Source organism: Nematolebias whitei, chromosome 8 (assembly GCF_014905685.2).
Source record: "Nematolebias whitei isolate Nwh7 chromosome 8, NemWhi1, whole genome shotgun sequence".
NCBI lineage: Eukaryota > Metazoa > Chordata > Actinopteri > Cyprinodontiformes > Rivulidae > Nematolebias > Nematolebias whitei.
In genome coordinates, this window is record NC_056505.1 from 14,967,955 (window position 1) to 14,990,157 (window position 22,203).

The window sequence follows — 22,203 nt, forward strand, 5'->3', positions numbered from 1 at the left end:
TATATATATATTAGGGCTTTAACAGACTACTCAAGTAATCTACACATCGAGTCCTAGAACATCCATCGAGTTTTTAAATTTCCCGTTGAACTGGTGTTACACCATATTCTGTGACCACCGTATATTGTAACCATAAGGGGCGGTGTTGCATGCACTGTTGCAGGTCACAGAATATGGTGTAACACCGGGTCCAATGACCGAACCAGAACCAGCTTCCTCTGACCTTGTTTCACAAACAAAAAGTAAAAAATATTAATCTCTAAACCTATGAAAAACCTATAAACATATTGATCTCTAAAACTAAACCTAATGCGCAGCACAGCTGGCGGTGGTGTGGGGTGGTCATCCGCTCCACTGTTTTTAGTTTCGTTTTTGACGTGCCGCACGTTTTTCACTTTTGCAGCTTAACAATAATAACTACTAGTTTAGTTTTTCCTGTGACTTATTTGCAGTATGATAAATGGTAGGAGCATAATATATGCTCCCAATGTTTTGTTAGTCTTTTTTTGTAAATAATGACCTGTTTTGCAGTTTTATTTATTTATTTATTTTTGCATCTTCAGATCCTATGATCCCCGTGACCCAAAATGGAATATGCGGGTAAAGATAATGGATGGATGGATGGATTGAGATCCTATGATGTCATCGAGCACTCGAGTTCTACTAGAGTTTTATTATGTTAATGTCGAGTTTAAAAATTATGTAGTCGTTCAACCCCTAATATATATATATATATATATATATATATATATATATATATATATATATTTGTGTGTGTGTGTGTGTAGAATTTTTTTTATTATTTTTTGCTTTTGTTTGAAGATTTTCTGATCTTGTTTACAGAAAACTTGCGGTTTTCCTTGTTCTCTCCACAAGCTTTCTTGGTCTGCCATATTTTAATTTGACCTCAAGTATTCTTGAACACATTTTGTAATTAAATTACACTGAAAGAATTGACAACAGAACCTAACAGTAGTACGTATGCTTTTGTCTTGTTTTGTGACCATGAATCATTTTGATCTTTGTGCTGCTACTCTGCTGCTCAAAACACCCTGTTTTTAACCATGTCATTGATGAGCCTGGGTATAAACATTATCCAATAAAGTAAACTTCCATAGGTTCCCAAGTTTTATTATATTATGCTCTTCATTTATTATTTTATTTTATGTATAACTGCACAAATAAAAAATCTTAAACAAATCTTGGTGTCATGTTAAATCATGCTGTTAAGCTAAAATTCTCACTGTTGGACATGCGATCTGATCTATAGTGACAAAGAATTAATGAATTTACTTACCTTTGCTGCTGAGAGACAATGATCATTATGATGAGTATGAGGATACCCACGATCCCAAAAGTAAGAACCAGAGTGAGTGGGACAGCAGAATCTAAAAACAAAATAAAATACAACTTCATTTTTCAGATTTAAACTATTTCTTTTGCCTGAACTGGAACAGGTAACATCGCCACAACTCACTAACGTCCTTTTCATAAATCACATCCAAAGATGGCATCAGTAAGCCTTTATCTGGCATATAATTTGTGCTATATATGATACCACACATATAGAATGAGAGGTCAAAGTTGATGCACAGATGATGTGCATCAGTGGTAGTCACAGAGTTGAATTAGTGTGCAGCGTGTGCATCTTGCCACTGTAACCATTAATACAGCTAATTCAAATTCCAGCATGTTGGGTGCATACTCCTATTGATAAGATGCTGAACTGCTTGTCTGGTGTGTGTGACATACCATACCAAAAGCAGACGAACAATACCTCAAAAAGAACATGTTTTTATATCAGTTGACATGTAACTAAAGCCACTTTCCTTACCTTTGTGGGGAATCTCTGCCATTTTAATGAAGATAGAGTCACTGAACTCGCCAAATTTAACAAAGCCCTTCATCTTGGTGTGAATGTGCACTTCATATTCTTTTCCAGTGTGCAGACCATAGATTGTCTGCTGGGTGTGCGACTGCTTCTCCAACTGAAAGCGACAGGGTTATAAAATAGCATTGAATGAAAAAAGCTGCATTTTAAATAAGCATTCAGCTACTCTAATAAAAGCAGCTGCAAAGTAAACATTAAAGCTGTCTGAAAGTATAAAGGAATTCAAGTGGTCCGTGTTTATTTTTGGTACCGTTAACTATGACCTTTCCAAAGGTGGTACAACTGTTGGTGTATTTCAAATTTACAAGGTAGAAAACATGTTGTTATGACAGAGGGATCTGGAACTATTTAAAGGACTGCATTTGTCGGGCGGGGTGGCCAGGCTGTACTAAATGAGTCTGTACAAGGTCCCATGGCCTCTGACCTACAGATCACTCCCTGCATTTCCTTCAGCGGGGCTCTGTTTTCTCAGAGGCTCTCAACCTCGCCAACTGAGCTACATTACATTTCAGCCACGATGAGCTCAGGTAGAGAGGTTAGGTGGCAAGAAGAAAGAAAACTCAACAATCTGTCTCTCTGACCTACTAACAATTTACTTTTAAAAGTGAATAAAAGTGTTTTCATTGGTATTAGCTTATCGGTGTGCAAAGATGAAATTGGTACAGTTTCAAAGCAGTTGTCTTATAGAAAAAAGTGGAGAAAGGACTCACTGCTTCCCAAGTTGTGGCGTTTCTTTCTCTGTACTGGATTTCATACTCGATGCGCATCCAGCCCATGCTAACGTCTGCAGTGGGCGGGGGATCCCAGCTGACTATGACATCGTAACTTAGTCCGGAGGGACTTACGTTCAGCAGGGTCCAGTTTAGAGCCATGGGTGGGTCAGGATGAACTATGAAAAAGACAAAAGTTCACATGTAAACAGAGCTTTACTATTTTACTTGAAGTAGCTCTTAACACTGATTCATTGCTTAATAAATTATACGAGTTTTAATGATGCAATTCACAATGGACAAGGTTCCAAACATATAGTATACTCTAAGTGCACATTCACCAATACAATATGTTCTGTGTGCAATGCTTTATTTTAACATGAAACAGGTGCAAAGAAGATTTAGCAAAACTGTAGAACCTTCATTAAAGATTTACACAGTTCCAAGGGTTTCAAAAGTTTTTGCAGCTTATAAAGTTTTTGTTTTTTAAAATTTCATATATATATTTTAACTGTTTATTTTAACATCTACATTTAGTCCCTGGCTGTCTTGGATCACAATTTAATTCTGTGTTGCATTGATCCTAAAAGACTGCTTTGATTTTTACTGACAGAAGCAGCATTTGTTGATCCATGTGATTTTGGACGCTCACATGGAGAACTCGAACGTCCCAACAAAACACAGTCTGTGATTTGGAAGCGCAGTCTTTTTTTGTCCAGTTTGATGGATCTGGTCTTCATTTAGATAAACGCTGTCTGCCAGACATTAGACAAGCACATCTTCTTTTACTGGGATTAAGCAACTGCTTTTGATTTGTCTGTTTAGAACATGAAATTCCAAAATGTTCTGGTATTTGCCTTTTTCATCAACTACAGACAAAAAGTAGCTTGTTCTAAGCATGTTTACCTTCCCTCTAATACAGCCCCAAAAACATCTTTCTGACTAAAAATGTTACCTGTACATGTGATTAAAATTTTAGACATTAGAGACTTACGGTAATTTTGCATCAGTTACTGTTCTAGTAAATTTGCAGACATGTTGTCAATTATTTGTTAAATTTGAAATACAGTACAGTAGTCCCTCGCTACTTCATGGTTCTTTTTTCGCGGACTCTCTCTATCGTGGATTTTCAAAATAAGATTGGACATGACACACAATTGGCTGATTGATGGATGAGCCATATAATCGGCATGGGATTTTTGTTTAAAAAATAGATTATTTTAAATTATTTAGCACCTGCGTGCAGCCCACACTGCAGGAGAAGCTCCCTCCTGCAGCGTGTCCTGATCGCCGCTCTGCAGCGGAGAAGTGGGCGTGGCCGAGAACGTTGGCAGCTGAAATCATGACATTCTGTGCTCTTTTAGAGCGTTTCCCCAAAATGCCTCCCGGGCGCTTTCAATAGCTGCCCACTGCACCACCTGGTGGTGGATGGGTTAAATGCAGAGACTAATTTTGCCATTGTATGGAAACATACAGTGCTGACATTGTGATGACATTATTATTATTATTAGAAACATTGTTTAGAATATTGCAAGAGTGTGGGAAGGGTTTAAAATGCCTTAACATATACTGTATATACACACAACTTGTACTACTAATCCTACTTGGTGTTATTTCACTTATCGCAGGGCTTCAGGGTTCAGATCCCCCACGATAAACGAGGGACTACTATATATAACATATTTTTTCTATTGAAAAACAAAACCATTTTTGAATATTTCAAGATCATTTGAAAGATTGCCGGACTTAAAGGCATCAATAATCACTTCTCCTGAAGCACTTAAGGGAGTCATTTAGACGTTAGAGGTTTGACTCAGGCGCCTGCTTGCTCAGCTGTGTCCTCAGTTTTAATGGGATGAACTGACTCTTTGAGGTAGTTATGCTAGCACAAATCTTTACTACTAACCAATATTTTCCACAGTGAAACAGTCTTCTTCGTTGAAATAGGTGATGTTGTTTTGGCCGCGAAGCTGCACACAGTAGGGTGTCCAAACGGCCGTGTGGTTTGTGTCAAAGAAGCACTCCCTGTTCGGATGGTTGTACTCAGGACATTCCTTCCATTCACTACTGGGAGATCTGAAAGATTGCGGGAAAAAAGAAAAAAAGGGACTGTGAAGCAAAAGTCACGGTTCATTATATGCTGAGCGCTGATTTTTAGCTCACTCTTTCTTCAGGTAAAACATTCTGAGTGCTCCAGGAGAGGACAGGTTGTGGAAGGCGCCTGGACTCCACCAACAGCGAAACGTCGCCTGGTCTCTTGATACGCACCCTATGAAATGCGGCTCAGCGGGAGCTGGAAATCAGACGGCGAGAAAAATTAAACTATTAGGAATAATAAAAGGAGAAGAACTCGTGCAACGTCATTCATCTTTTGTAACATTCATCAAGTCCTGTCAGGGCTTAAATTGTTCAGCGTTAAAATACATCAGTTTGATGGCAGATTTAACTCGACAATCACTCAGAGAGGGGAAAAAGGATACAACAGAGCAAAAATAAAAATGTCATTTAAAAGTCCTGGGTGATGGCTTGGACATTATTATGTGCACATTTTTGTAGCATGCTTAAATTCATACATTTTTATTGCATTTACATAGTAGAAGACAATTCACCACACCTGCTTTCATTTGTTCCCATTTACTTTTAACCTGTAATCCTTTTGCATAAGCATTGGAATGACATTGCAGTAATGGAAAGCGTAGCCTGCCTGTAAGTGATGAGAGGCATAAAATAGTAAGAGACTGCTGTCAGAGGGTAAGGATTACTTGCAGGGGACACACACTTGTGCTAACCGGCGTGGATCTCCATGTAAACGCGTAGCAGGAAACAAAAAACGTTGCTTCACGAGTCGTCATTTATAGTTTCAGCAACCAACCCTAAGATCTACCCTCACAGACGCGGAGGTCCTGACTCAGCCTTTTTTGACTCCCCCTCGGCACCTCGTCACTCCTCACCAGCCCTCCCCCTCTCCTTTCAGAGACCAGTACATCCAGCACAGAGTTCAGGAGTTTGGTGCAACCATAAATAATCAACTGAGTGTATCATTGATTTCTGTTCTGCTCGCTCCCTCTGTTCTTTTCTTCTCACTGAGGGCTGCGTCATAAATCACAAACGCACCCGGACCGTCGACATAAATATAAAGACTTATCTACTAAAAAAGAAGTTTACCTCTATTGTTTTTTTTAGGAGGAAATACACATAAAACAAGGCAAAACACTTATTTGAAGACTACAAAATCTCCCTTTAAAGATCCTAGCTGAACATACAGACAATTCAGTCCACAGCCGCCAAACCAAACAATCTGCTAAATCAAATAAATGTTCTAATTACTTGTTCACCATTCTGTTTAATGCCAATATAACCTTATAATTTTCTACTGTCCTACACAAAAGTAGCTTTCCTCCCTAATTCTGCCCAGACGCGCTGTCATGTTTCCAAGAGCTTTTCAACTCAGCCTCCCTCCCCATCCTACAAGTTCCAGCAGCCACCAGGTCTCTGCAGGAGTATATACAGTATGAAACAGACTGCTTAATGCTACAGCCTGACAGGTCAGATTGTACTAAGTGTTTATATTAGGGATGCACGATATTATCAGTGTGGTATTGGTATCGGCCAATATTAGCGATAAAGTTAAATATCGGACATCGACCATTCCATTAAAATAACTCACCAATATAAATGGCACTGTTTTTGTATGACAACCCCGTGACAAGGATGTCTGCAGTGCCAGCACATCGTTATGACATCACACCATCCAATCCAAGTTGAAGTGTTACATAATTTTCAGCCCCCTTTTTGGCATCTACATTTGGTAGCAGGCCAAATTGACAAAGACCATGCAGAATAATGTAATATTTTAATTCCACAGCAGAGAAAGCTATGTAGTCTCTCTGTAAGTAGGTCTTGGGAAAAAAATATATTGGTATTTGTATCGGTTATCGACCAAATAAGTTTTAACATATCGGCATATCGGCCAAAAATCTAATATCATGCATCGCTAGTTTACATGCATTGTAGGGTTTAGGGTTTTATTGCATGATGACAGACAATTTTAAGGTCACGCAAATAACCTGTTTTTCTAAAAAAAATTAAAAAAAAATCTCTCACCAGGTTTTTACATGCAAGTACTGTCATCATTTGATACAAGTATTAATGTCTTGAAGTTTGAAACCATCTTCTTGAGACTTTCATGTTACAGCTGTTGCTGTCATGTAGGTGGACATATTTCAAGGCAAACACACCATGTTTTGAAAGTTAACCTATGAGAGGCCAAAGGTCAAAAGGTGCCATGTGTTTTTCAAAACCCGTTTACATTCTTCAGCTCAGCTGATTGTTATTGAGACCTGAAGTGTGTCAGGTTGTGTAGAGATACCTGGGGTGACTAATATATGATTCCCAGTTATTTTCCACCTGTAGATCTCCTCTAGACTGAAACTCAAAGCAATCTTTCTTTCATTCAACCTTTATTTATAGAGGTTTATCCCACTGAGCCTCGAGGACCCATTTTCAAGAGAGACCTGAGTTTAACAAAGAGTGATGACAACAGTCAGTAGACAACAATGACAACAATAGACAATCATAAAAGAAGCATGCAAGTTGAGAAAAATAAGTGAAAGGAAATGGAATTAAAAATGAAACAAAACAAACAAATGAAAAACAGCTAGATTATAAGGCAATGTAGAAAACTAAAAACAGGAACATGTCTGTATTGGTTTTTGCCAGGAGCTTAGCAGATGTTTGAAGCCACTTAGAGAGGTAAAGGTCGAGAGCTTCAGATCTTATTGTAAGATATTCCAGAAAACAGGAGTGGAGTAGGAGAAGATCCCTTTGTCTAGTTCAGTCCAGATATCACTGTGCGAGAGGCGAGGAACACGCTGGACAGGTCTCCAGTCCATCACAGGACACATAGAGACAAACGAGACAAACAACCATTCACTCTCTCACTCACACCTAGGGACAATTTAGAGTTACCAATCAGCCTAACATGCATGTTTTTGATCTGTGGGAGGAAACCTGAGTACCCGGAGAAAATCCACACATGAACGGAGAGAACACGCAAACTCCACCCAGAAAGGTCCCAGGCCGGGAATTGAACAGGCAACATTCTCGCTGAGAGGCAACAGCTCTACAACTGCGCCACCGTGCTGCCCAGAGTCTGTTGTAGGAAGCTAAATTCTGTCTGCTACCACTAAATGATCTGCAGCCCAAGGCAAACAACGCTAGTTTTCTGCACGAGTGTGTGCGTGCACTCTCTTATCCTGTCTCTCCATGTGCACCTGTCCTTGTGAGCACTGTGTGCTGCTCAAACCGATAAACAGCTCTTAGCATCGCATCCATCCATCATCGGATAGTGCAGAGGAGCCGGGAAACCGTCCATCTCCATGTCTACTTTGGCCATTAACACATAAAATCTAGTAGAAAGCCCAAATTAGCCTTCACACCAACTGGTAAACAGCTCTAAAAAGGTGGCAAAGGTGGCAACCTGGACTTATTAGTTACCCTATTGTGAAAGGTTTGACTAATGAGGAGCAAAACAGACTATGATGATAAGAATCGCCTGCTTTTCCACCTCATTAGCAGAAATGAGTTAACCCTAACAGACTGCCATCCTTGAAAAGGTGGCAGAAGAAAAGACAAGATGTAAACTAAACAATATTATGAAACAAAAAGCAAATGTCATAAATACTAAATGTAAGCAAGAATGGTGTTAAAAAAAACATAGACAAAAAAAAAAAAAAAGTCAGTGAGAACAAGTCTGTCATGAAATGACAAACAAGTATCAGATGAAATAAAGCTCCAGATGGTAAAAAGTATGTTGCTCAGTCAGAGATTAAAACCAGAGGATCTGATTTGTTTATATGTTTCACTTCCAAAGCTCTGGTAAAGAAGTTTATTTGTGCATCATCTTGTTTATTATGCATTAAAAACTGGATCTGCTGGAAGACATTTTACCAACAGATTTCTTGACATTGTCTGCCAAACTGCATTGCTCCTCAGAGTCGTCTACATTTGGGACATTTGGACTTTACCTTCTACATAAACTCTAATAAAATCAGACAAACAGACTTAAAGCCTTTTATATTACACACCAACAGGTGTTTTTCAGATGCTCTAATCCCCTAAAGTGTATGAATTTCTGTCACATCTGTAACAAGTTTATAATGAGAAAACGTGTTTTCATTCTACCTTTCTGAAAGTAAAGATATTTATGCAATTCTCTAAAACATAAGACTGGAAGTGTCTTTGACAAGCTAAACTTCATACATAAATTCAAAAACCTAACCCTATCAATGAAAAAAAAAACAAGCAATCAAGGAGTAAATCTACAGGAAAGGGTTAAGGCCACGATGCAAAATTACCGGTACTTTTTTCCCCATTCAGTTCTGACTTTTTTGTTCAGAATTCCGACTTTAATCTCAGAATTATGAGATTAAAGTCAGAATTCAAGGAAAATATTTATTTGCACAGTGTCTCTAATCCTGTTTCGTACACGTCTGACTGACTTAAACTGAAATCTGTTTGCCTACTGTAAGAAACGTATTGCATTTAGGCTTGTTGTATGATCTATTCTTGCACAGTCAATGTACATTCAACAAACATTTATACTTTTTTGGCGGTTTTGCTTTGAGGGAAAATCTAGTGTAAAATTTTATTTTCGACAAAAAATATTGTGTATTGTCAATGTTCTTGACAGAAATGTGAGTTGGACATCACGAATGCACAAATTTAGGCACTTGAAGCAGCAATATACTAATAATAAAATAAAAGATAAAATTGCATGTTCTTTGTATTGTTAATTAACTGCCACGAGACAAGGACCAGTGGAGTGTTCACAGCTATAGGAGTGAGGTAACTTGAGGTTTTGCAACAAGTTGTGTGCTGCTGCAGATAAACTCACTGTCAGACTGATAAAATGTCAGGACTCCCAAGAACCCTCACATGAACTGGCAAATTAAAACATTACAAAACTATTAAAATTAGCATGTTTTTAATATCGCTGACACATTTGTGCTGCTTTAAATAAAAAGAAACAAATGCATGCAAAATATCTGAAATACCCCGGTACTTCCTCTGTTGGGTTTGTTCAACATGTTTAGGCTTCCCTCAGCTTCTTCATCACTGTTGGTTCTTAGCGTAACTGGATTAGTTAACTTATACTGGTCAAATGAACTAACATATTTTATTTTTACCCGTTTTTAATCTCTGGCTGTTTTCTTCAGATTTTCCTACACTCCTAAGACTGACACAAATAACACAAACTATGCATCCATCATCTTTATCCTCTTTGGGTCGCAGGGGTCACTGATGCCCATAGCCAGCCATCACTGTGCGAGAGGCGAGGGACGCCCTGGACAGGTCGTCCAGTCCATCACAGGGACACACAGAGACAAACAACCACTCACTCTCTCACTCACAACTATTGACACTTTAGAGTTACCAACCAGCGGGAGGAAACCGGAGAACCTCGACCAAACCCAATCATGCATGGAGAGAACATGCAAGCTCCACCTAGAAAGGTCGCCGGCCAGGATATGAATCAGCAACCTTCTTGCTGAGAGGCAACAGCTCTATCAACTGCGCCACCGTGCCGCCTCATTGGAAAAAAAACCAAATAAATTTTAAGTTAACCCTTCATTTGAGATGAATCGGACTTGTTAACCAAACACATGTACAAAGGCTTAAGTGCTTCACATTAAAAGAAAGCCATGAAATTGTGTGAATTGTTGAATTTAATTTTTATATGTTTATTCAACTTTTTTTCATGTAGTGCCGGGAAAAAAACAAAACAAAACTAGAAACGTCCAGAACAGAGACGGGTACAGTCGGCAAGAGTTTGCAACAGTGTGGGGAATGTTTATAAGGCAAACCAGCAATGCAGTGACAGCAATCATCTGTTGCAGGAAAAAAAGTTGACAAATAATATATAAAAATGCAAACAAAACAAATAAGCAACGTTAACCCACATTCATTCTTCTGTGTCTGCTTGGGTCTGTTATTGTTTTATTTCTCTTCAATCAGCTGATGTTTGTTTCATATGTCAAGTAAAGGCAGATGTAGCTTTAAACAATAATATAAATCGTTAGACATATTTGGTTCTGGTGTTAAGCACTAACTTTGGACTGGCACTGCGTAACCCATACCAGATGTTTGCATACTGCACCCCTCACTGTGTGTGTGTGTGTGTGTAACAGATGGAACAACTGGCCGCACAAACTGAGTCCTACATTACATTCCTGCGCCACAGCCCATCCAGACTCGCACACTGCTCATACACAAGCTTTTTGTCCTGCGCACCAAGCTGCGAGAAGAGCTACAGCACATGTAGCACACAGCAGCATTTATCGTCCTTAAGAAACATGCACACCAGGATGTGGACAGCAAGAATGAGCAGGTCTGGAAAGAGACGAGCAGGGAACAAAACCTAAGAAAGTAAAAGAGGAATGTTATTTCTCAAAACGGGCTTAAAATGTAGATCAGAGACAAAGTTTGGTGAAAACTTCTCAGAGCGGCAGAGGATGTAAAGTAGGCCAGAAAAAGGGGAAGAAAGGTACGGCAATATGATACGATTAATGTATGTCAACAAGTGGTATAAATAACTTCCAACGTGCATGTGCAGCTTCGCAGGCACAGTCGCACACAAATGCAGACGCACTAAACTTACACCTTCCAAACAAAAACAGGCGAAGAATGTCGATGTGCCATTGTTTAAATTCAGTGAATGCATCCTGCCTTTATTGCCACAAACAAAACAGGACCACTGGGTGACAACCGTGATCCCCATGATCTCCAACCGCGCTCGTCTCTTTGAAGTCAAACACTCGCTCCGATGGCTCGGGAAGCTTATTCTTGTTCCAGCGATATATTAACTTGACTTAATGGTGCTTAGCCCCACTAATGCTAATAAATCTCAAAGAACTGTAATCGGTATGTCGCGTTATGCTCAAACATCCAGAAATATGAATCAGTATGGGTGTTGGCTTACAGCCTGAACGTTTTGTTGTCGCCAAAAGGTGTGCATAGTTTTTCTGCTCTAATTTTTCAGTTTTTCCTTGTATGCTGATGTGATTTCTTTTGGCTCCACAGCAGATAGGCAGATGTTCTAATCTGCTTATTACTGACTCACATTTAGGTGCGAGTCCGTAATTAGTGCACATGACTTGGCAACACCTTTTACTTGATAATGCAAGAGCTCTAATTATTATACAAACTAAATGTTCACTGAAAGCTGAAAGTATCATTTTGAGTTCAGTTTTAATAATGTCAGCCATTCTGATGATTATATAATGAAAAAAAAATCTTATTTCATGTGTTTAAGTTTATTTATGTGTCTGCAACTTTTTATTTTATTTTCATGTATCTGGCATGATGACGCTGTACAGTAAACAACTAAGCATCGTTATTACTGCTTAATGTGAATTAGGGCAAACTTTCAACTTCATATTCATTCATTCAACCTTTATTTATACAGGTTAATCCCATTGAGACTCGGGGACTCATTTACAAGAGAGACCTGATTTCTTTAACAAAGAGTGATGACAACAGTGGATAACAACGACGACAATAGACAATCATAAAAGAGGCATACAATTTTTTTTTTTTACAAATTAAAATAAAATGGCAACCAAAAGGACAGTCAAAAGGAAAAAGTTGCAAAAAAAACAACAACAGCAACAAACAGCTAGATTATAAGGCAGTGTAGAAAACTAAAAACAGGAACATGTCTGCATTGGTTTTTGCCAGGAACTTAAGATGTTAAAATCCACTTAGAGAGGTCAAAATCGAGAGCTTCAGATCTTTTTTGCAAGATATTCCAGGAAACGGGAGCGGAGTAGGAGAAGGCCCTTTTGCCAAGTTCAGTCCTCACTGAGGGAACACTGCAGGTAATAATGTCCTGAGAGCGCACGCTGTAGCTGCACTCATGCAGAGACATGTAGGAGGAGATGTAAGAAGGCAACAGAGCAAGAAGTGATTCAAAGATGAAAATGTACCAGTGAGAGAGACTGTGTGACATTAATGATGTCCAGTTAACCAGTGAATACAGGGTGCAATGGTGGGTACGGTAGTTACAGCCAGTTGTGAATCTTAATGCACCGTGACAGGCAGCATCCAGGATCTACAGGGTGCTTGTAGGAGCGTTCATGTAGATAATATCACCGTAATCAATGGAGGGAAGAAACGTTGCAGTTACAAGGCGTTTCCTAGCACTCAGAGTTAGACAGGATCTGTTTCTGAAAAAGACACCCAGTTTAACTTTTAGTTTCTTTACTAGGTTCTCCATGTGACGCTTAAAGGAGAGATGCGAGTCGACCAAGATACCCAAATATTTATAGGAATTGACAAAATCAATAGGGACACCATTTGAGGATAAAATCAGTGGAAGAACTGCTGGGACCGGATCCTGTTTGAAAAAAACATCCCTTTGGTTTTATCGGCATTTAGGACAAGTTTGAGATGGAACAAATCTGACTGGATGATGTCAAAGGCGGATTGCAAAAGCTGGAAAACCTTAGCAACTGTTGTAGCTCGACAATAAACAACTGTGTCATTGGCATAGAAATGTAAGGATGCATGAGGGATGCTCTGACCTACATTACCTATGTAGATTGTAAAGTGGGTGGGTTCTAAGACTGAGCCTTGTGGTACACCATTGTTGACTGTTAATAACATTATATTGAACACATTGCCTCAGATCCAATATTAAAATAAAGGCCCAAGATTCCTTGAAGGTAGACATTTTTCATACTACAGTTTTAAACAAAGACCTCAAGCAATCTGTTAGTGCTTGAAGATAGTGTTGGTGATGACTCTCAGCTACTAATATGCAAAACTTTGGCTCAATATTAGAAACACTGACTCAGATATGGCCATATAGACTGCCTTCAGGCCCAGGTCTCCCTTGCAAAAGGGATCTGTGATCTCAATGGGATTTGCCAAAGGTTAACAAATAAATATATCCGTGTTTGCTAAAGTCAGTTAAATGAGCACAGCATCACAAAAGAGAAAGAAACTCGACAATCAACATTTGAAGAAAATTGTGTTTAGCTGCAGTCTGGTTATTAGAAACAAAGTTAATTTTTGAAAAAAGTCTTTATGATGACCAAATTAAAATTTGCTGCCAACAGTTTCCAGCAACAGCAGCAGCGTGTAAATCTTCTGTCTGCTCTTAAAGCTTCTCACTCTGTCAGTAACTTCAGGCACCGTATCCCAGACTCTGCTGCTCGTTGTCCTTCTTTCAGACGTAACTGTAGATTGTGTGGACAAGCCAGACAGATCCAAACCTCTGCACGGTTGCTACTGGTTACTACCTCTGCAGCCAAGAGCACAGCCTCTCTTCATAAGATCGATCCATGAGCTTAAGGAGTGAATCCTACTGAAGCTCTCAGCGAAGTGCTCAGGAAAGCGAGAAAAAAAAAGTGTGGAGGGACAGATGGAGTCAAACACTGCCTGTAATTACTCTGGTAAACCTTAAACTACAAGGAAGCATCTCCAAACATCTACTCTTGGCTTGTTATGTGGCTGGTGGTGCAAAAATGCTGCAGAAAGAGTTCTAGGAAGGCTGTTTTAAGGTCCATCAATGAGATATACAAAAGGTTGTTTATTGTGCCAACAGTAAATGATCGTTTGCATTAACTACTGTCAGGATTGGCGGTTGTACTTTGGTAGCTTGAAAAGGGCCTGGGCTGAGTGTGTTTGCTCATGCTATCACTGGCTGCTTGGTGTTTACAAATGTTTTAACAGTTGTTGAGGAAAGCCAGAGCTGCCCTAACATAGTGCGCTCTGGAAACAATTTTGAGGTTCGAAGGAGTTTGGCCATTCAAAACGTTTGATGGTTTAACCTCGCCCAGCCTTCAGAAATTTGCTTTAGAGCACCTAAGAACGGTTGTAAAGATCTACAGAGAAAGACGTTTGAAACAATTTGTTAACGACAAAATTCAGAGGAAAAAGACCTCGAGATAAAGTCTGGGCGGTTTTAAAGAAAGCAGACACAACAAAACACTTTGTCTTTGTGGAGTTTAATTATGTCTAGATTATACATTAAAGGTTTCTGATTTTTAGTAAAATGTACGTATTTTTTTTTTTTTTTTGCTACTTACGTTTGCAGAACATGATTAAACGTCTAATATTTTCACATTTTTTGTCACTTAAAGGTGCAGTGTGCAGGATGAGCGCCATCTAGTGGTAACCAAATGAATATTCTCTGATTTCATTCATTCAACCTTTATTTATACAGGTTAGTCTCATTGAGCCTTGAGGACTCATTTACAGTTTTATTCTCTCATTCGAACCGTTTCAGGCAGTGGCTCTCAAACTTTTAACAACAAACAAATCATCCATAATACTAAACTTCCCAACCATCGTTGTGACAGATTTAGATTTTAAAAACCAGGCTTGTATTCAATATTTTTAATCTTGTCCTCAAAGGTTTCAAACTGACTATGTCATAAACAGGCCAACTGAAAAAAACTACTGTATTGAACATTGAACGCTAACCTAAAAACCAAACTCACTTCCACAGTTTAAGAACCATGGGTTAAGAGGAAACCACGTCTGCTAAAATCATAACAAATATAAAACTTCCTATATTTAGCTATTGTTTGGTTTGTCCATTCTGGGACACTTCTATCAGTCCTTTGGGGCTTTTTAAAACTGGACCATTTGTACAAACTGCAGACAGTTAAAGTGATTTTCTTTTATAGCAACATTTTTTTCAACATGCTGAAAACCATCTGGCAAAACTGTAATCGGATTGATCAAACATATACAACAACAAAGTGTTGAATCTGTGCTTTTCTGTGATTTTACTGAGTACTTTTAGTTAATTTTGTGGTTTATTTTTGTCCTTTTGGTTCTGTTGTGTTTTCTGGTTCAGTTTAGATCTGTTGAGTTTTTTTTTAATTTTATTTCATTGTTGGGTTCTAGTTTAGTATTTTTAGGTCTTGTTTTGTTTCTTGTGCCAATTCCCATTCATCCTCACTCAGCTTCCTCAGTATTTGTTCTGTTAGTTTGCCACCCTCATCTGTTTCTAATTAACAATCAACCAGGTGTTCCCACTTTCCTCTCCCTCAGTTTGCTATTTAACCAGTCTCCAGTCACCACCTCCCCAGTAATTCCTTGTATTTGGTTAAACCTAATGTTCTCACTGTGTTTCCTCACCCTTCTGTGTTCTTTTTTTTGTAAGTCTGCCACCACGTCAGCTTTTAATTTATTTAAATAAATACTTTTTTAAATTTTGCTCTAGCTCCTCTCAGTCTGTCTGCATTTGGGTCCTATATCCACAACCAAATGTGACTCAAAACATATAAGAACAAGAGTAAACATCAGCTAATAATTTATTACAGTCAGTATCTAACAACCTAGGCCAAACACAGATCTGTCTACACTGAAAGAAATAATTATTTTTGACTTGCCTCTCAGCAGACTTGTTTTTTTCCAGTTGAGTTTTTGCATCTCATACAACCAAAACAATCAACCGGAGTCCACAGACTCCATAACCCTCAGAAACACCTTTTTAAACTATTTTGTCTGGATGTGAAGAATCCTATTTTTTGATAACTTCATTATATTTTATTAACACAATAATGTAAAACAGGACATTAGATTTTTGCCAAGACAAATTTTTTTAAATGTTTTTTTTTTCACAAAAACTATTTTTAACCAACAACTAACTTGTGACTAGATGAAGATTAAGTAGGCTGATGAGTTGAGTTTATTTTGGCTCCAGTTTGCAGCCGAGTGTGAAGCGTCTGGGACGAGAGTCAGTTCCTCCAAGTCTGAGGCCATGGTTCTCAAGAGGAAATGGAAGGAATGCCCCTTTTTGGTGTTTGCCTCCGGTAGACGAGTTTAAGTATATGGCCGTCTTGGTCATGAATGAAAGTAGGATGGAATGGGAGATGGATAGGTCTTGTCCTCAGTAATGAGGATGTTGTTTGGTTAGTTGTGGTGAAAAATTTGTTGATTTACTGGTCTGTCTATGTTACAACCATCACCTATCGTCATGAGGTTTGGATCATGAAAGAACGAGATCCAGAATACGAGTAGCTAAAAGAAGCTTACTTTGTAGGGTGACCAGGCTCAGAATGGGCTTAGAGCTTAAGAGCGCTGTTATCACGGGGTGGCTCGGAGTAGAGCCGCTGCTCCTAGACATCAGTGTTGGGTTTGACAGCTGAGGTTGTTCAAGCATCTGATTAGGATGCCCCCTAGACACCTCCCTTTGGAGTTTTTCCAGGAATTTCCCACTGGGAAGAGGCCACAGCACAGACCCAGAACTTGCTGGAGGCATTGTGTATCTTCTCTGGCCTGGAAACACCTTGAGGTCCTCCAAGAGGAGCTGGAGAGTGTCCATGGGAAGAGGGAAGTCTGGGTTTTTCTCCTCGACCTGTTGCCTCCACGACCCGACTATGAATATGCGGTAGAGGATGGAGAAACATTATTTTATTATGCCAATACTGCTAAATTAAAAAAGACTTAAATGACTCCCCTGGAGGGGGGGGGGGCGAACTGGCATCAGAATTGGACATTTAGAAAGTCTAATTGGTTGAACTCTAGCTGTGACAAAGTAATAAAAAAAGGTCATTTTTTAGTCAGTTATAGACAAAAACAAAGTTAGTGTCCTCTAACTTGGCAGAAAAAGACAAGTTTGAGCTGGAAATCTATAGCAGATTTGTCTGCAGCTGTTTTTCACTAGAACCACACAAGAAAAAAAAAAAACGACAACTAACTAAATAAAACTCCTTAGTAAAATGTTGCTTTCCTGTCTAAGGGTGCCAATAAAGCATGTATTTTTACAAATATAAAATTACATGCATAGTCTCTTTCAGATTAGCATTCATTTTTGTTAAAACACATCAAAGATACCAGGAAAACACAGGGAAGCATCAACTGACGGTTACATCAGTGTTTCTGTTCTCTTTAGATGTGCAAGCTGACAAAACAAAGAACATAAATTGTGCAGCGCTACCAGCTGTACTAGCCTATTAATAACTGTAACACTCAAGGTATGCCATAGCTGTACATAACCATATAGATGTGTGGTGTCCACACACTGTGCTCATTTCAAAGATGACACCACGCAGATGTTTCCAACTTAAACTGGAATGACAAGGGAGTCATCATGACATGTGATGAGAACAAATCAATAAAACCAATGAAACCAATGATAAGATGCACCTAAGAATCCACTCACAGTTGCTCCCCGGAATATACCTTTAAAAACCACCTTTTGTACTGTTGCTAAATGTTGTCAATAACATAAATTTTAGTCCACACTCAAACCCATAAGAACTTCATTTTAACTCCTAAATTCTGGCCTTAAGTTCCTCCATTTCAGCCTGAATATTACAGACATTTGTCTTAAGTTAATTCAATTCAGTTTAATTATATAGCGCCAAAACACAACAGAAGTCATTTCAGGGCACTGAACAGAAACATTCATATAGCCTATATAAAAAATAAGTTAACAACATCATTTGTCCGAGGAGCAGACTGCTTTGAGTTTAACTCCATCACAGAGCTCTCCTCTTGCGCAAGCTTGAAGGTGACAGTGGAAAGGAAAAACTCCTTCATGAGGAAGAAACCTTTAGCAGAACCAGCTCAGGACAAGCGACCATCTGCTTCGACCGTCTGGGTTTGAGAGGAACAGGAAACAGTGACAAATACACAATGGCAGGTTGAGAATCACATGTTAAGGTAGAAATAATATCAAATGAAAACTATTCAATTTTAGCAAATCATTTTAGGAAATGTGGACAACTTGTCCTCCAGTAGTCTAAGCCTATGGCAGTATAACAAGTAGACCTGTCACGATAACAAATTTTGCCGGGCGATTAATTGTCTCAGAAATTATTGCGATAAACAATAATATTGTTTGACATTTGACAATAATTAGTAATTATTGTCAAATTTAAGAAGAAATGTTGGTTAATTTGTTTTGAGTGAGAAGGATGGCTAGTGAGAGAGCGAGCAGTGTGTCTCTTTAAGAAAAATGGGAGGGAGGCCCCTTGACGTAACATGGGCTGTCTTTCTTTTCTTTTTTCGGTTCTCAAAATGGTGGATGCTCGATGTGGTTTGAGCTCTTTAGCATAGCATTTTTCACACAAACTTTTAATAGAAAATCAGTAAACAAGTTCTCATCATCTTTTTTGCAGAGAAAAACAACTTTTTACACGAAGACACGGGTTTCAACCGTGAATTTTGGAGCTTTGACAAGACGGAGGTTTTGTCCCGAGGTCGGCCTATTAGCTTAACTCGTAGCTCAGCTTAGCTGCTTTGAACGATCCAAAAACAGTGATTTTGGACAATTTAAAATGGATTTTAAGAGGAAAGAGAAGGGGAGGGGTCAGTGAAGAGCACAGAGTTGAGCCTTTTGTCATCCAGTGTCTTCAGTAGAAAGAGAGAGACACGAAGAAACGATAAAGCCGATAAATGAAAATGAGGTTGATCATTTTAATTTATCATGTGATTGATTAATTGTTTATTGTGACAGACCTAATAACAAGCCAACCTTAACTATAGGATTTATCAAAAAGGAAAGTCTTCAGAATCAGAATCAGCTTTATTGTCATGGCACCGAAGCACAACAAAATTACATTTCAGTACAGCACATCTGAGGAAATGCTCAAAATAAGCCCAGTCTTAAAACTGGACAATGTGTCAGCCTTATGGACAGAAACTGGAAGTTGGTTCCACAAAAGAGGATCCTGATAACTGAAAGATCTGCCTCTCATTCTGCTTTCGGAAACTCTAGGAACTACAAGTAAGCCTGCAGTCTGAGAGTGAAGTGCTCTGTTAGGAAAATATGGAACAATAAGATCTTGAATATAAGATGGAGCTAGGTTGTTGAGAGCTTTGTAAGTTAGAAGTAAGATTTTTGAATTAAATTCTGAATTAGACAGGGAGCCAATGGAGAGAAGCTAAAACTGGAGAGATATGATCTCTCCTACTACAAAGTAACTCCAGTTAAGACTCTGGCAGCAGCATTTTGGATCAACTGAAGACTTTTTAAAGAAGTATTTGGACACTCAGATAACAAACCATTGCAATAGTCCAGTCTAGAAGTTAGGATATAGATTAGTAGAACTATAGATTAGGCAAGAAAACGGAATCAGGTCCATAGATGATAAAGGTCGGAACCAAAAACTGTATCTTACATTCTTTACAGGTAAGCGTTATGAAAACAACGATAGGACTGCAGATACGGCACCATTAAGCAGAATTTTCCTTTTTAAAAACAAGACAAGAAATTTTGAAAAAGTAAACAACAAAACCTTCCTAATGAAAATCACTGTATAACCACTGTCCTACAAAGATGGACTCTAAATAAACAAGACGTTTCTCTAGCAAGGTTGCAGTTGTTTCAACCACCAGAGGAAGAAACAAGTTTATCATTTCTGTCAGTTTTATGACTTAAAGCCTCAGCTGTTAAAATAATGTGATAATATACAGTTTATGGTTGATCTGATAACTCGGATTTTGGTCCCCTTTTGGCTTTAGGGATTGCTAGTACTAAAAAAAAAAAAAAAAAAATCCAGCTTGTATTCCCAGCCGCAGCATATTTTAATGTTATTATTTCAAATGGTTCAGTAACAACTGGATCAGCTGGCTGAACATCCTGCACCGCTCTGTCCCTGGACTTTGACAGCAAAGGCCTAACCAGATGTTTACTTTAGCTCTATTGATCCCCTACCAGTTCGACAAGTCAAGTCAGGAAAAGGTGGCGTTTGCCCAACACGAAACTTTTCCACATGCATCCGATCAAACACAGCATTCTGCAACCGTTGTCTGACATGGCAGATGATAACAAGTGTCAACAGCCCCAGCACAAAATCTAAATAACGTTTGTTAATGTTTGACAGCGAGCGAGCACGGAGAGTTTACTGAACTGTCTGGAGAACGAGTCGTCTTGCATTAGTCTGTCACTTGGGTGTTTGTCTGGACACAAAAAACAGCACGGACTGCAGCAACTCACCTGATGATGTCACGAGATCCTGGTCAATGAGGAACGCAGATCCTGGTGTAGACGACCAATCCAGGGAGGAAATCATGAGTAAGAGCAGGAGGTTGGAGGAGTGGGACACAGTCATGATGCTGGAGAGAAACAATGGGTTGAGTTAGAGTGAAGGACAGCGATGGTGACTATTAGCTGAACTTTGAGATGCATATGTGAGGAAAAAAGTCTCCTTGTCCCATGTGCAGCTTCTTTTCTGTTTTGTGTTTCCAGCTGAACTGTGAGCTCAAACTGTGGTTGCCATTTATTTTCAGCTGGTGTACATGAAACCCAACACGAGACAGGAGCATAAATAATTGTCGTACTTGTTTATCCGCAGCGATTGAAAGTCAAACCTATGAAGGTTGTTTTCTGTGGGGACCTCCTGTTTAAGTTTGAATGCATTTAGTTTTTTAATGCTCTGTATTAAATCTCATGTACATACAGATGAGACGTGAGGGAAAAAAAAATCTAATTAGATCAGGGGTGTCAAACTCACAAAATGGGACCAAAGTTAAACCCTTTTTCAAACTAAGGGCCAATTTCAGAATCTACATTAACTCAAATAAGATACTCAAACTATTTTCTTGGTCACAGGTTCCTCAGCAAGAGTTTAATTGGTTGCATTTGATGTTCTCTGTTGTGCTTTTGACATCATAATCAAAGATTACTGAAAAAAAATTCAAGAGACAGAAGTATTTTACATTTCATATATCATCCTGAGGGCCAGATAAGATGTCAACAAGGGCCACATTTTGCCCCCGGGCCTTGAGTTGGACACAAATGAATTAGATCATTATTATGAAACAACATGGTTCACCAGCTAACAAATGATGCAGCGGGGTGGGGGGTGGGGGTTAGACCATTTCATTGGACGGCAACTAAAAAGACCTTAAAAATGATTTTGCAGTCATACAAAGAAATAAGTGTTAATGTGAGCAATTTGCGTGGTTAACTGGACCCAACAGTGGAGCTGCAGGGCATAAAGCAATACACAAATATGTTAAAACATCATACATACATTATCTTTGCCCACTTTTTCATTTCCAGGTGGTGGATGTTGCTGGTGCCCATGTTCAGCAGTCACTGTGAAAGAGTTAGTGTACACCCTGGACTGGTTGTATGTAAGACAACCATTCACGCTCTCACTCACGCCTAGGAACAATTTAGAGAATCAGCCTTAACATGCATGTGTTTGGTCTGTGGGAGGAAAATTAAGTACCTGGAGAAAAGCCATGTACAGTATGTACAGAGAAAACATAAACTCCACCCAGAAAGGTCCCCAGCTGGGATTCAATAATACAACCTACTCGCTGAGAGGCAACAACTTTACCAACTGCACCACTGTGCAATACATGTCATAAAACTTAATAAGTTAAGAATAAAAACACAATTTTATATATTCTGGCAACAATTTAAATATTCATTTAATTTGTTTCACCTACCGTTGAAGCAGTTAAATGTGTTTAAGTTTTCTGAATGCCAAGTCAGTTCCTCAATTATAAGCAGTAGTAAAGAGGGTATGACTTTTGGGGTCATGATTCAGCAGCAAAAGGACAAACTGCTCTGGGTAATTGAAAACTGAGCATACAAACAAAACATTTAACATGCACTGCATATAT

General features: G+C 38.9%; 1 protein-coding gene across 1 annotated transcript in view; it reads right to left on the reverse strand.

Annotated features, from left to right (window-relative positions):
• Positions 1 to 1,293: 1,293 nt before the first annotated feature.
• The window catches only part of ghra (growth hormone receptor a), a 32,872-nt gene continuing 11,962 nt past the window's right edge, over positions 1,294 to 22,203 (reverse strand). The window contains exons 2-7 of the mRNA XM_037680333.1: positions 20,564 to 20,682; positions 4,765 to 4,894; positions 4,508 to 4,677; positions 2,602 to 2,780; positions 1,835 to 1,988; positions 1,294 to 1,388 (exon numbers count right to left, since the gene is read on the reverse strand). Of these exons, the coding sequence (XP_037536261.1) occupies positions 1,294 to 1,388; positions 1,835 to 1,988; positions 2,602 to 2,780; positions 4,508 to 4,677; positions 4,765 to 4,894; positions 20,564 to 20,678 (843 nt within the window). The 5' untranslated portion in view covers positions 20,679 to 20,682. The remainder of the gene's footprint in view (positions 1,389 to 1,834; positions 1,989 to 2,601; positions 2,781 to 4,507; positions 4,678 to 4,764; positions 4,895 to 20,563; positions 20,683 to 22,203) is intronic.